Source organism: Ylistrum balloti, unplaced genomic scaffold (assembly GCF_031769215.1).
Source record: "Ylistrum balloti isolate Yb309-2 unplaced genomic scaffold, AGI_CSIRO_Ybal_v1 Utg369796, whole genome shotgun sequence".
NCBI lineage: Eukaryota > Metazoa > Mollusca > Bivalvia > Pectinida > Pectinidae > Ylistrum > Ylistrum balloti.
The window spans coordinates 9,774-24,122 of NW_026781976.1; the positions used below are offsets into that span (position 1 = coordinate 9,774).

The 14,349-nt window shown below is 36.3% G+C and overlaps 1 protein-coding gene across 1 annotated transcript in view; it reads left to right on the forward strand.

Moving 5' to 3' along the window:
• The first annotated feature begins 605 nt into the window (after window positions 1-605).
• LOC132544396 (sushi, von Willebrand factor type A, EGF and pentraxin domain-containing protein 1-like) overlaps window positions 606-14,349 on the forward strand; it is a 33,483-nt gene continuing 19,739 nt past the window's right edge. The window contains exons 1-4 of the mRNA XM_060207984.1: window positions 606-906; window positions 2,058-2,304; window positions 4,591-4,761; window positions 12,960-13,051. Of these exons, the coding sequence (XP_060063967.1) occupies window positions 606-906; window positions 2,058-2,304; window positions 4,591-4,761; window positions 12,960-13,051 (811 nt within the window). The remainder of the gene's footprint in view (window positions 907-2,057; window positions 2,305-4,590; window positions 4,762-12,959; window positions 13,052-14,349) is intronic.

The following is a 14,349-nucleotide window of genomic DNA, read 5'->3' on the forward strand; positions in this document are numbered from 1 at the left end:
GAATGCGGATGAGATGAATTTATAGCCTTCCTAGAGATTATTATTAACAATCAAAGTAAGGTCACATGAACACTTGTATATAAAACCAGCTTGAATGGTTTCCTAAGATCCTACCCCTGGTTGAATGGTTTCCTAAGATCCTACCCCTGGTTGAACGATTTCCTAAGATCCTACCCCTGGTTGAATGGTTTCCTTAGATCCTACCCCTGGTTGAACGGTTTCCTAAGATCCTACCCCTGGTTGAACGATTTCCTAAGATCCTACCCCTTATTGAATGGTTTCCATAGATCCTACCCCTGGTTGAATGGTTTCCTTAGATCCTACCCCTGGTTGAATGGTTTCCTAAGATCCTACCCCTGGTTGAACGATTTCCTAAGATCCTACCCCTGATTGAGGGGTTACATTAGATGCTAGCCATGGTTAGAGAATTGAATAAGATATGTTTGCCATGGTTGTTGTGTTATATGAGATACTGGTCCTAGTTGTGCTTCTGAAATATGCAAAACATAACTGAACACAGTCTGTAGTGTCAGGAACAAACTCTGCCTGTGGGTTATGTGTTGATTATCCAGGCCGTGCCCAAGGAGATATGTAAGGAACACACTATGACTGTGGGTTATGTGTTGATTATCCAGGCCGTGCCCAAGGAGATATGTAAGGAACACACTATGACTGTGGGTTATGTGTTGATTATCCAGGCCGTGCCCAAGGAGATATGTAAGGAACACACTATGACTGTGGGTTATGTGTTGATTATCCAGGCCGTGCCCAAGGAGATATGTAAGGAACACACTATGACTGTGGGTTATGTGTTGATTATCCAGGCCGTGCCCAAGGAGATATGTAAGGAACACACTATGACTGTGGGTTATTTGTTGATTATCCAGGCCGTGCCCAAGGAGATATGTAAGGAACACACTATGACTGTCAATTGCACTTGTTATTGGTCCTGTTCATAGGGTTGTGTATAGGTTATCAGTCCTGTTCATAGGGCTGTGTTAGAGAGAAACCACTGCTAGGGGTGTGTATAGGTTATCAGTCCTGTTCATAGGGTTGTGTAAGAGAGAAACCACTGCTAGGCGTGTGTATAGGTTATCAGTCCTGTTCATAGGGTTGTGTAAGAGAGAAACCACTGCTAGGGGCGTGTATAGGTTATCAGTCCTGTTCATAGGGTTGTGTATGGGTTATTGGTCCTGTTCATAGGGTTGTGTAAGAGAGAAACCACTGCAAGGGGTGTGTATAGGTTATCAGTCCTGTTCATAGGGTTGTGTAAGAGATAAACCACTGCAAGGGGTGTGTATAGGTTATCAGTCCTGTTCATAGGGTTGTATAAGAGATAAACCACTGCAAGGGGTGTGTATAGGTTATCAGTCCTGTTCATAGGGTTGTGTAAGAGAGAAACCACTGCTAGGGGTGTATATAGGTCATCAGTCCTGTTCATAGGGTTGAGTTTCAGCTATCGGCCCTGTCCATGGGCATTTAATGAACAAACCCTAAATGGGAGCTTAGATATATGGGTTACAAGCCTTGTCTATTTCGTAATGTAAGAGACAACCCTGACTGTATTGTACTTTATTTTTGTAGAGAAATAACCTGGATTTGTGTGTGTGATTCTATCAAATAGAATGTCTAATTGGTAAATAGGTGTTTTATCTCATGTTTTTTAATGTTTTACTATATATATATATACAAAGAATTTATATATCTATATATATTCATTTAAATCTCATCAAGCTTAGTCACATAATCTTGAAAAAACTAATAAGAATTTGAAATTTTATTAAGAGCATGAGTTCCTAAAGATGGTTTATGAAAACCTTGGTATCAGTTTAGCGTGTCCCATTGTATTTGCTTATGTTTTACTTCACAATTTGGTGTAATACTGACATGTATGAATGATTGTCCGTACACAAATGATAGTCAGTGGGATGAACAAATGACACAATTTTTACCTGATAATGAGCCAAAGTAGGCAAAATAGACCTAAACTGTGTTGGTAGAATGATAAGGCTATATTGTACACAGAACCAAAGAAATCCCTCATAACCACTGTACAGTCCATACCCATGGGATATTTCTACATCTCGAGGATGATGCCATAAATATAACCGCCATACCAGCCAGAGCCACAGGATATTTCTACGTCCAGAGGGTGTGGCCAGAGCCATGGAATATTTCTACGTCGAGAGGGTGTGGCCAGAGCCACAGGATATTTCTACGTCTAGAGGGTGTGGCCAGAGCCATGGAATATTTCTACATCGAGAGGGTGTGGCCAGAGCCACAGGATATTTCTACGTCGAGAGGGTGTGGCCTATAATTTAATCATACAGGAATCATGTGTATATATATTGAATTATATCAAGCATAACATTCCAATTATTTTAATATATCTTGAAATCAAAACATATATACTTTTTTACAAAATTTTAATAAATATTTTTGTATGAAGTTCTATGTTGTTTTTTATATTGAATAGAATGATTGATTAAACCAAAGCAACAGGAAATTAATTATGTGTCTTAATTCAAATTTAATTTCAATGAAACAAGGGCAAATATGCAAAAATGAAATATTTGCATTCGGACTGATTGAAATGTACATGGAGAACACCAAGTATTGTTTAAACAGCACGTGTCCCCTGCCCTAGCAGGATATTTCACAGTAAATTTTATAAAAATAGTGCTGTTTGGTGTTCATTTGGAAAAAAGACAAGTATATATAATTTTTAAAACTTATTTTATGTAATAATGCAATAAATATATATGACAATCTGACAATGCATTTTTATCACCAATATGTAATAATGTGGTTGAAAATGTATAAGGTTTATCAAAATCCCATAAACAATGAATTACACTAGATCATTGAAATTTTAACTCACCTGGTCCAAAGGGCCATTCTAGTGAGTGTATACCGGACACCATGCATTGGCCATCCCTCAAATGACAAAAAAAGTGTGATTTTTGGGTAAAAGTTCACAATATTTCTTTATTTTTAAAGAAAACTAAATATGAACATGCTGATAATAACATGCTAGATATCATATATGCAAAGCAAGAAGTCACAGTTTTGAATACATTGGGAACAGGAGATAAAAAGTAATGGATTTTGATAAAGGACATGCTCTTTTTTACATAAAGTGAGGTTTTCTGAAGGTCAAAAATACAACTTACTATTAGAGTCCATTCATAATTATGTGCTAAAAATCATCTTCAAACAGTATAAAATAAATCACCCAATGCACTAATTAGTAGTTTAGTGCAAAGTAATCAAAATTGATTAACAATATCGCTATATCTCTTTTAAAGAAAAGACGAGCAAAGGTGAAAATCTTTTCTGGATTGAAAAGTGAAATGAAATGTTTACACTTGGTTTTATTAAGTACAAAGGAACTGTCCCTACACTGAAAAACGACCAAGTGAACTTTCAACTTTCAAAATGGTCGTCATATTTCCTAATAAAAACAAAAAAATTAATGTTCTTACAACTGCTGAATCTATATTCTAACAAGAATGCTCGATGATATGTTTAAGTTGATTTACACATTGAACCACCTAATCTGGAATCCAGTAATGTTTCTCCATCCGAGAATTTGATTTCAGTACGTGTTGGCCTACATCGTACAGTAATGTAGTTCTTATTGTCCATGTCAACTAAAGCTAATACCTTGAAGATGACGGTTGGTAGCGAAATCTAAGTTACTTGACTTTGGGATGCAAAGACTTGATTTCCAGATGCATGTAGTATCCTAAATAGTACAGGATAATGGCTATGTGGGCACATACCCCCATGGTTCTCTGCCCAGTAGGAAACTGGCAATAATAATCCTTTATAGGGTTAATGGCGTCGAAGCTGTCATGCTGGATTCAAACACTGTATTTTACACTGCTCTTATGCCTCAAGTGGATCTGACATCGTACAATGTCTCATGAGTGTCGATAGATCCAGATCTCGTAGTCACCATCATCACTGAGGTGTTCACTTATGTCGCCAGCTGCCAATGAAATTTGGTAGGTGCCACACAGGATACTGTCCGAAGGTATTCCGTGTCTAGTTTGGAAAGTCACAATTATCCACAGTAGCATCTAGTTGGACAAATAGTGACTTGGTCTTTCTGGTAGGATCTGGCTCATTTTTCTCATGCTGGGCTAGTTTATTGTGAACACTAAGACGCGCCTTCATTTGGCAGCCAGCGCCCTATCCTTGCGTCTCACTCATGTGTTCTAACATATATGGGTCCTCGGATTCCATAGCGACGGACTGTTACTATTCTAAAGAGTGCCTCGATGACATCAGTGAAATAGTTGGAGGCAAGTTGTTTTGAAAAACAGCCATTGCTTTAATCATCCGTGATATGACTCCTCTACCCACCTGGATTTAGTTATGGATCTGTCAAGGTCAGTTTGTAGGTCGTCATGTTTAGTCTGCCAAGGTTCTAGATAAGACGGCATATTTGATGTCAAACTACGTGATTCCAACTCTGGCAAAACATCCCTAAGCCTTCGATCATTAATAACGTTGTCATCTTTCTCCAGCCAGAGAGACTATCCATGACAGCTTTTGTAATCTTAGCATCATTATCTCTTCCAGGAAAAAGCTCTACGGTGTCCAGAATGTAACCATCAACCAGGGCTATGCCCATGAACTTCAAATAGTTCCACTTCTTCTGTCCACACAAGGAGATTCTCTGGAGTTTGTGATCAGAACTCTTTGGAATAAAGATATATGTACTGTCAAGTTTGACAGTCGCCTGCTGGCTAAGTAATGCTTCTGAGAACACAGTGTTATGCTCCAGCATATTTCCCTCGTGAGCTGTTCATGTCCAATAAACAAAGGAACAATGGTTATTTCTGATGGAACAAGATGTTTTCGAAACACTGGAAATTGACATGTTAAATCGAGTTGAATACTGTTTCCATGATAAATCCGTCTTCACTTTTACCAAGAACAACAGTAATGTATCCTCGTGGTTTGGAGTGTAAATACCAGTGCCAATAGAGGATGAACAATAAGAAAGAATATTGAGAAACTGTGTTCTAATCCAACCATTCCAAGCTTTACAATCTGCATCAACCAAAGACGAGAAACGTAGAGTAAAAGAAGACTCCTGCTTTGATAGCATATTTGATATCCCCCGAAGATCATTGATAATTTCCTTTGAAATGGAAGGTAGCTGGGAAGTCAGCCTTTCCCTTTCATCAGTACGGATAACAACGTTAGGGTTAAGATCTTTCCCTATGAGATGATGAGGACAAATATGTGAGGACATGAGTTGGTGTTTTCCGCGTTCAGGCAATATGGTTGAGTTTTGATTAAAACTCTTCATACATAGTGTGCATTTTGCGTGGCAAGACTGGCCATAAAACACATCCTCTGTGGATAATAGTGAGATGTTTTACTACGTATCATCATCAACACCAACGTTTAGATCCTCTATGGATAATAGTGAGTGTTTTACTACGTATCATCATCACCACCAACGTTTAGATCCTCTATGGATAATAGTGAGTGTTTTACTACGTATCATCATCAACACCAACGTTTAGATCCTCTATGGATAATAGTGAGATGTTTTACTACGTATCATCATCAACACCAACGTTTAGATCCTCTATGGATAATAGTGAGATGTTTTACTACGTATCATCATCAACACCAACGTTTAGATCCTCTGTGGATAATAGTGAGATGTTTTACTACGTATCATCATCAACACCAACGTTTAGATCCTCTATGGATAATAGTGAGATGTTTTACTACGTATCATCATCAACACCAACGTTTAGACCTTCTGGTTGTGGCTTTCATTTCTTTCTTAAACTACTTAGCACACATACCAATTCTTTGATCATCAGTTAACGTATTGTCATCTACTTTTAAAACATTAAACAACCAATTGTCCTGGGGAAGACTTATATTTCTTACAGATGTCATTGTTTTAATGTCTCTCCTAAAGACAACTCTACAACCTACACCTACATATCTACCTCTCGTTGTGAGATTGGTACCGTGTTAGGTGTTTAAAGTCTCCATCTTAGTAGAAAATGTACAAAGTATTTTTATATATCCTGGAGTAAAGACAAATACCCTACCTGCCACCGCTGAGGTTTGACCTAGCGACCCTTCTGTCTCTAACTGGACACTCGACTAAAGGGAAATTCCCACACATTTCAACATCTTTACAATTAAAAATGAAGATAATTAATTCAGCTATATACTTCAGTTAGGTGACTGGTCACGTGGTACGTGTGACGTCAAAGTGTTACGTACCGACCATATGACAGTGTAGAAGGCAGACACTTTTCATATAATTCCGTTTTATTTATTTACTTATTATGATTTATTTTTTAAATTTCTTTTTATTTTTATTTTTTTTTTTTTTTGATGTCCTGAACTGTCAGTAAGATGATCTGTATACACAATATGTCATTTTATAGAGAAACCTGAGTACCTCAAACTATTTTAATAGATTTAGTAGAAAATCCCCACCGAAGGACGAAGAGATTCAGCTACGTTATATATTCAATTATACATGCATGCATATCACAGCTGTTATTGTTATAGAATTTTGTTACAAAACAAGATAAATGTACAAGTATTAAGGATTTTTCATACTTCAGCTTGTCCGTTCTGGTGGTTTATATACCAGGACACTTTAGTATACTCGGGTCCATATGGTTATATACGTGTCAACAATTGTAAGAAAACGAGAAATATATAGATATATGACAATTCAGTACTAAATGACTTAAAGGATTTTGAGAGTTGAACGACCGAAGGCTACAATCTACCTATATATATACTCTGATTGGTGGCTTGAAATTGTTGGGGAAGAAATCGCATACACACGTCAGGATTTTCATATATACTCGTACATGAAATTTTCAGAGAAAAGACAGGATTCTTAATTTATTATTCATAACTCTGAAATTTTCTCTTAGGCACAGTGAACTGAATTATTTATAAATCTGAAATTTTCTCTAAGGCACAGTGAACTGAATTATTCATAACTCTGAATTTTTCTCTTAGGCAGAGTGAACTGAATTATTTATAAATCTGAAATTTTCTCTAAGGTAGGGTGAATTATTCATAACTCTGAAATTATCTCTAAGGCAGAATGATCTGAATTATTCATAACTCTGAATTTTCTCTAAGGCAGGGTGAACTGAATTATTTAAAACTCTGAAATTTTCTCTAAGGCAGAATGATCTGAATTATTCATAACTCTGAATTATTCATTGCTCTGAAATTCTCTCTAAGGCAGGGTGAACTGAATTATTTAAAACTCTGAAATTCTCTCTAAGGCAGGGTGAACTGAATTATTTAAAACTCTGAAATTCTCTCTAAGGCAGGGTGAACTGAATTATTTAAAACTCTGAAATTCTCTCTAAGGCAGGGTGAACTGAATTATTCATAACTCTGAAATTCTCTCTAATGCAGTGTGAACTGAATTATTTTTACTCTGAAATTCTCTCTAAGACAGGGTGAATTATTTATAACACTGAATTTTTCTCTAAGGCAGGGTGAACTGGATTATTTATAACTGAAATTTTCTCTAAGGCAGGGTGAACTGAATTATTCATAACTCTGAAATTCTCTCTAATGCAGTGTGAACTGAATTATTTTTACTCTGAAATTCTCTCTAAGACAGGGTGAATTATTTATAACACTGAATTTTTCTCTAAGGCAGGGTGAACTGGATTATTTATAACTGAAATTTTCTCTAAGGCAGGGTGAACTGAATTATTTATAACTGAAATTTTCTCTAAGGCAGGGTGAATTATTGATAACACTAAAATTTTCTCTAAGGCAGGGTTCATCCAAAGGATTGTATGAAGATTAAGTGCAATTTTTTAAGAATAATTATATTGTGGTTTTTTTCTCCAGCATACCATAATTTATTTCTACTGTTTTATTTGTATGTGCCACTGTTTATTGTTGTTAAATATCTGCAATTTCTCCTGATTTGTTATTGCCATCAATATACTCAGTCGATGATTTACTCGTCAAAACATATTCTTAATTCAAACATAAACACAAAAATAGAAAATTAATTTCAAAGGAAAGATTCGTTGGTGAAAATCATTTTTATTACAAGTGAAAACAAAAAAATTAAGATGTGTTGATAAAACTAAATTTAAGATACTGAAAATAAAATTTCTAAAAACTACGACTTGATAAAAATTCCTATTTGATACAAAGAGGGAAAAAATATCAAAAATACACCTATTGATAAACAGAATCAACAATGAACTTATATTCATAATTAACAATGAACGTGTACTTAATAATACTTGTGTTTATCAATTCAAAAATTTTAATTTTTCACAAATAACAATATCTTGTTTATTATTTTTTTTTTATTAAAGATAAGGATAATTTGAACCTTGTAAATTTTTTCACAAATAAGATTATCTTGTTTATTTGTTTATTAAAGATAAGGATAAAATAAACCTAGTAAATTCTATACGAAAGTGACTTCATAATAAAACCATTTACAATATAACCAAGATCGAAAGGACGACAAAAATTATTTATATGATTTTTAGCCATTTTCATCTTTTATTTACTAGTTTTTGCAAAATTACCGAAAATAGATTAATTTAGTTATTGATTTTTTATTTTTTAGATGGTATCTCACCTGAAAATGTTGATTGATAATGTTGTCTCTGTTGTCCCGCATCTCCTGATCACAAGCAATGCTCGTCTTCAACCGCTAAATAGTACCGCAATGTTATATATATACATATATATAAACAGAATTAGTTAATCAAACCTGAATTTTCAAACAATATTTTTAATATGATTTAGCATACAATGTACTAGACAAGAAGGTGCATGCACTCAGAAAAAGAGAGGCCATTTAAATGCTGGCGTCGACATGATTTTAGAGTACGTTTTTGATTTACTACAATGAGGTGTCGGCAGTGTCGTTCGTTTAATTTGATGCTTAAATATTACGTATCTCTTATCAAGTGGAAAATCGAGCGGTGTAACGAGGATCTGTGTAGCGGTATGACAGACACACCCTCGGCTATCGGACTTTACTCTGCACACGAATGATTTAATATGCATATTTTATTGGTAATTTTCGTACATTGGGAATATGTTTTTTGCGTTATGTTTATCTATCACGAGTTTTGAACAACGGCCGTTTGTGTTATTCAATGTTTATAGGGGGTCGTCGGATACAAATCACACTCTTTTAATGGGACGTGAATAGGATGATATATTTGTTATTAACAGAATGGTATATACTTAATAACCCGTGGACATTGGATAGAGAACGTAAATATGGCCGAATGTTATCCGTGGATGGAGAAATGACAAACTTATTGACGTAGTCTAAAGACTCCAAAGATATTAGTCAAGGTTTCGATATCACGGCTCTTGTCGAGTAGACTCTTAACTATGAAAGTAGAATGTTTCGATAATGCAGTTTCCCAAAACCATGCTGCCAGTTTCTGTCTCCTGTTTCAAAAACACTTAACCAGGTATGATACTAGTCCTCTAAACGTACCAGGTAGCTTCGTGGTCGAAACTGGTTCCAAAAGTACAACCATTACACTGTACCCGGTACTAAGGTGGTCTGTATCATCAAAAGTGCGTAACTATTACACTGTTCCCGGTACTGTGCTGGTCTGTATTATCCAAAAGTGTGTAACTATTACACTGTACCCGGTACTGTGGTGGTCTGTATTATCCAAAAGTGTGCAACTATTACACTGTACCCGGTATTGTGGTAGTCTGTATTATCCAAAAGTTTGCAACTATTACACTGTTCCCAGTACTGTGGTGGTCTGTATTATCCAAAAGTGTGTTACTATTACACTGTACCCGGTACTGTGGTGGTCTGTATTATCCAAAAGTGTGCAACTATTACACTGTACCCGGTACTGTGCTGGTCAGTATTATCCAAAAGTGTGCAACCATTACACTGTACCCGGTACTGTGCTGGTATGTATTATCAAAAAGTGTGCAACTATTACACTGTACCCGGTACTGTGTTGGTCTGTATTATCCAAAAGTGTGTAACTATTACACTGTACCCGGTACTGTGGTGGTCTGTATTATCCAAAAGTGTGTAACTATTACACTGTACCCGGTACTGTGGTGGTCTGTATTATCCAAAAGTGTGTTACTATTACACTGGACCCGGTACTGTGGTGGTCTGTATTATCCAAAAGTGTGCAAATATAACACTGTACCCGGTACTGTGTTGGTCTGTATTATCCAAAAGTGTGTTACTATTAAACTGTACCCGGTACTGTGGTGGTCTGTATTATCCAAAAGTGTGTAACTATTACACTGTACCCGGTACTGTGCTGGTCTGTATTATCCAAAAGTGTGTAACTATTACACTGTACCCGGAACTGTGTTGGTCTGTACTAACAAAAATGTGTAACTATTACACTGTACCCGGTACTGTGGTGGTCTGTATTATCCAAAAGTGTGTAACTATTACACTGTACCCGGTACTGTGTAGTCTGTATTATCCAAAAGTGTGCAACTAATACAGTGTACCCGGTACTGTGGCGATCTGTATTATCTATCGATATCAATATATCGATATTGAGACGTTATCGGGAAATTACTCCTGTTGTATAAAAGTTGTATCGATATTGAGACATTATCGGGTAATTACTCCTGTTGTATAAGTTTTATTGATATTGAGACGTTATCGGGTAATTACTCCTGTTGTATAAGTTTTATTGATATTGAGACGTTATCGGGTAATTACTCCTGTTGTATAAAAGTTGTATCGATATTGAGACATTATCGGGTAATTACTCCTGTTGTATAAGTTTTATTGATATTGAGACATTATCGGGTAATTACTCCTGTTGTATAACAGTTGCGGTCATATTGCGACAGCGTAAATTCCTTTAGTCGACATGGTGATGTCTACAATATTTATTGCGTACAAAACATCGGTAAATCAAAACGTTATAAAAATAGTAACCTTTTCTTTCCATCATTTATAACACCTGTGATAATCCTACCCGACAACGCCTAGATGTACCAGGTAGCCTGGACACGGATGGGCGAACAGTACCTAATTTTGGCGGTACTGTCCCCCCAGTGTTGGCATTTTCTTTGCTGAATCTGACTGACGGTACAGCATGTTGTTTCTGGGAGTAGTTATATGGATGTGTGTGATACAAGCAGTGGACGGCCTCGTTCTGGTAGATGTACGTATGCTTTATTTTAACAGGATTATAGAAATTGTACTAACGTTCTATAAACTCACATTAAAATGATAATGAAATCTTAATTAGGAAAATATGATTGTAACGATGAACAGATATCTACATATTTTACACTCTTTCATTATTTTAAAGATACTTTGTAGACATGGAAACCTATGAGAAGGGGTTGTTTCGACATCACCGGTTACCATTAGTATAAAAACCTAAAAGGAGGGGTTATTTCAACATCACCTGTTACCATTAGTATAAATAAACACCTACAAAGAGGGGTTATTTCGACATCACCGGTTACCATTAGTATAAATAAACACCTACAAGGAGGGGTTATTTCGACATCACCGGTTACCATTAGTATAAAAACCTAAAAGGAAGGGTTATTTCGACATACTTGTTACCATTAGTATAAAGACCTATGAGGAGGGGTTATTTCGACATCACCGGTTACCATTAGTATAAAAACCTAAAAGAAGGGTTATTTCGACAGTTCCCTGTTTATAATAGTATAACACTTTTTAAGAATAGGCAATTACGTCAGTGCCCAGCTCGCTAAAGCGATAAGAAAAAAAAAAGGTTTTGTTCAATTGTCGAATTTCCATATACATATTCTAAGGGTACAACGTCGAACTGTTTAAATCAAATTCCTGTGCGGACTATTCAGTTCATTGTCATTGTTGACTTATAATATGACAATGAGCTGAAACAAACTAAATTCCGAAGTGATTATTCGTAGAACATCACACTGGAATGTGGAGCGTCCAACTGGACTCTGCTGGACACCTGGTGTCTCAGAAGTTTTGATCATCCGTCAACGTGGATACAGGCAAATGGCGTTTGTAGAAGGTAAACAACATAACAATTGCAATTATGGTGGTGGTGGGGAAGAGTGTGAAAATGGGACGTAGCAAGTGGTAGAGGATAGGACGTGGTGGTGATAGATTTGAGGTGTTGGTAAGTGGTAGGTTATGAGACGTGCTTGTGGTATGAAATGGGACATAGAGGTCAGTAGTAAGGGATGGAACATGGTGGTGATAGGAAATAGGACGTGGTAGTGATAGGAGATATGACTTGGTGATAGGAGGTAGGACGTGGTGGTGATAGGAAATAGGACGTGGTAGTGATAGGAGATATGACTTGGTGATAGGAGGTAGGACGTGGTGGTGATAGGAGACAGGACGTGGTGGTGATAGGATATAGGGCGTGGTGGTGATAGGAGGTAGGACGTGGTGGTGATAGGAGATTGGGCGTGGTGGTAATTGGTAGGGACATTGAAGTAGTGGAGGGATATGAAATAGAACGTGATGGTATGATGTGGTGGGTGGGATAATCGATGGGGGTGTAAGTAAGTGAAAGGGGCTGGGACGTGTTGGTAAATGGTAGAGTATAGGACGTGGTGGCGGGATAGGAAATGGGACGTGTTTGTACGTGGTTAGGTTGGAACTTGGTAGTGGTATAGGAGACAAAACATGGTGGTAAGTGATGGGGGCGGAACCAGGTAGTGCGTAGAGGAAGAGACATCATGGCATGTAGGATGGGATAGGACATATTGATATGTGGAAGGAGATTTGGTGGAAAGATAGTGTGTTACTTCTTATGACAGAGAATGTTAACAATCTAATTCGCTAAAAGTGTTGATTACTTATTACGTTAAGGATATTTTTCAGTTTTATACGTGTGCATGTCATTTCTTTCCAAATGCCCTACGTTTTATCTTTACCTCAATTAAGTTTCGGTCATTATGTTTGTTTCCAGCTACCAGACAAATCTAGTAGTTGTTACTGATCGCCAGCAGAATAATGACGTCACCGATCTTGTCCGCACTGTGCCTGGCCAGTATTGGATTGGTTTGTTTAATATTTACTAAGTACATACTTGGAATATTTAGATTTCTGTATATTTGAAATAATAAAACAATATTCATTATGTTTATGCTCCCCGGTGGGAGAGGATATAGTCGCCGCTTTGTCCGTCCGTTCATTTGTCCATTTGTACGTCCGTCATAATTTTGTCTGGAGCATAACATAGAAACATTAAGAGGTATCAACAGAAAACTTCATAAACAGATAGATCTCGACAAGGAGAAGTGCAGCGCACAAGAACCATAACTCTGTTTTGCATAATTTAGGAGTTATTTCCCTTTGTTATTTTTCGTACTTAAATTTTGTTCGGAACATTACACTAAAACTATAAGAGGTATCAACATGAAACTCCATAGGCAGATAGATCTCACCAAGGAAATGTGCTGTGCACAAGAATCAGAAGTGTAATATTGTCCTTTGTTATTTTTTGTACTTACATTTTGTCCCTTTCGGGGACCAGTTTCTGACGGCCCTTGTTAGATGGTGTTTTCATAGCATCGCTGTCCTTTAATGACGTGTTATTGTATTTTCTTTGAGGAATATCAATATCAATATTGTCTAATTCTTTGTCGCTGTATTCATATTGTCTTATTCTTTGTCGACGTATTCATATTGTCTTATTCTTTGTCACTGTATTCATATTGTCTTATTCTTTGTCACTGTATTCATATTGTCTAATTCTTTGTCGCTGTATTCATATTGTCTAATTCTTTGTCGACGTATTCATATTGTCTAATTCTTTGTCGCTGTATTCATATTGTCTTATTCTTTGTCACTGTATTCATATTGTCTAATTCTTTGTCACTGTATTCATATTGTCTAATTCTTTGTCGACGTATTCATATTGTCTAATTCTTTGTCGCTGTATTCATATTGTCTAATTCTTTGTCGCTGTATTCATATTGTCTAATTCTTTGTCGCTGTATTCATATTGTCTAATTCTTTGTCACTGTATTCATATTGTCTAATTCTTTGTCACTGTATTCATATTGTCTAATTCTTTGTCACTGTATTCATATTGTCTAATTCTTTGTCAAATTCTTTGTCGACGTATTCATATTGTCTAATTCTTTGACGTTGTATTCATATTGTCTTATTCTTTGACGTTGTATTCATATTGTCTAATTCTTTGTCGCTGTATTCATATTGTCTTATTCTTTGTCGTTGTATTCATATTGTCTAATTCTTTGTCGTTGTATTCATATTGTCTAATTCTTTGTCGACGTATTCATATTGTCTAATTCTTTGTCACTGTATTCATATTGTCTAATTCTTTGTGTCTG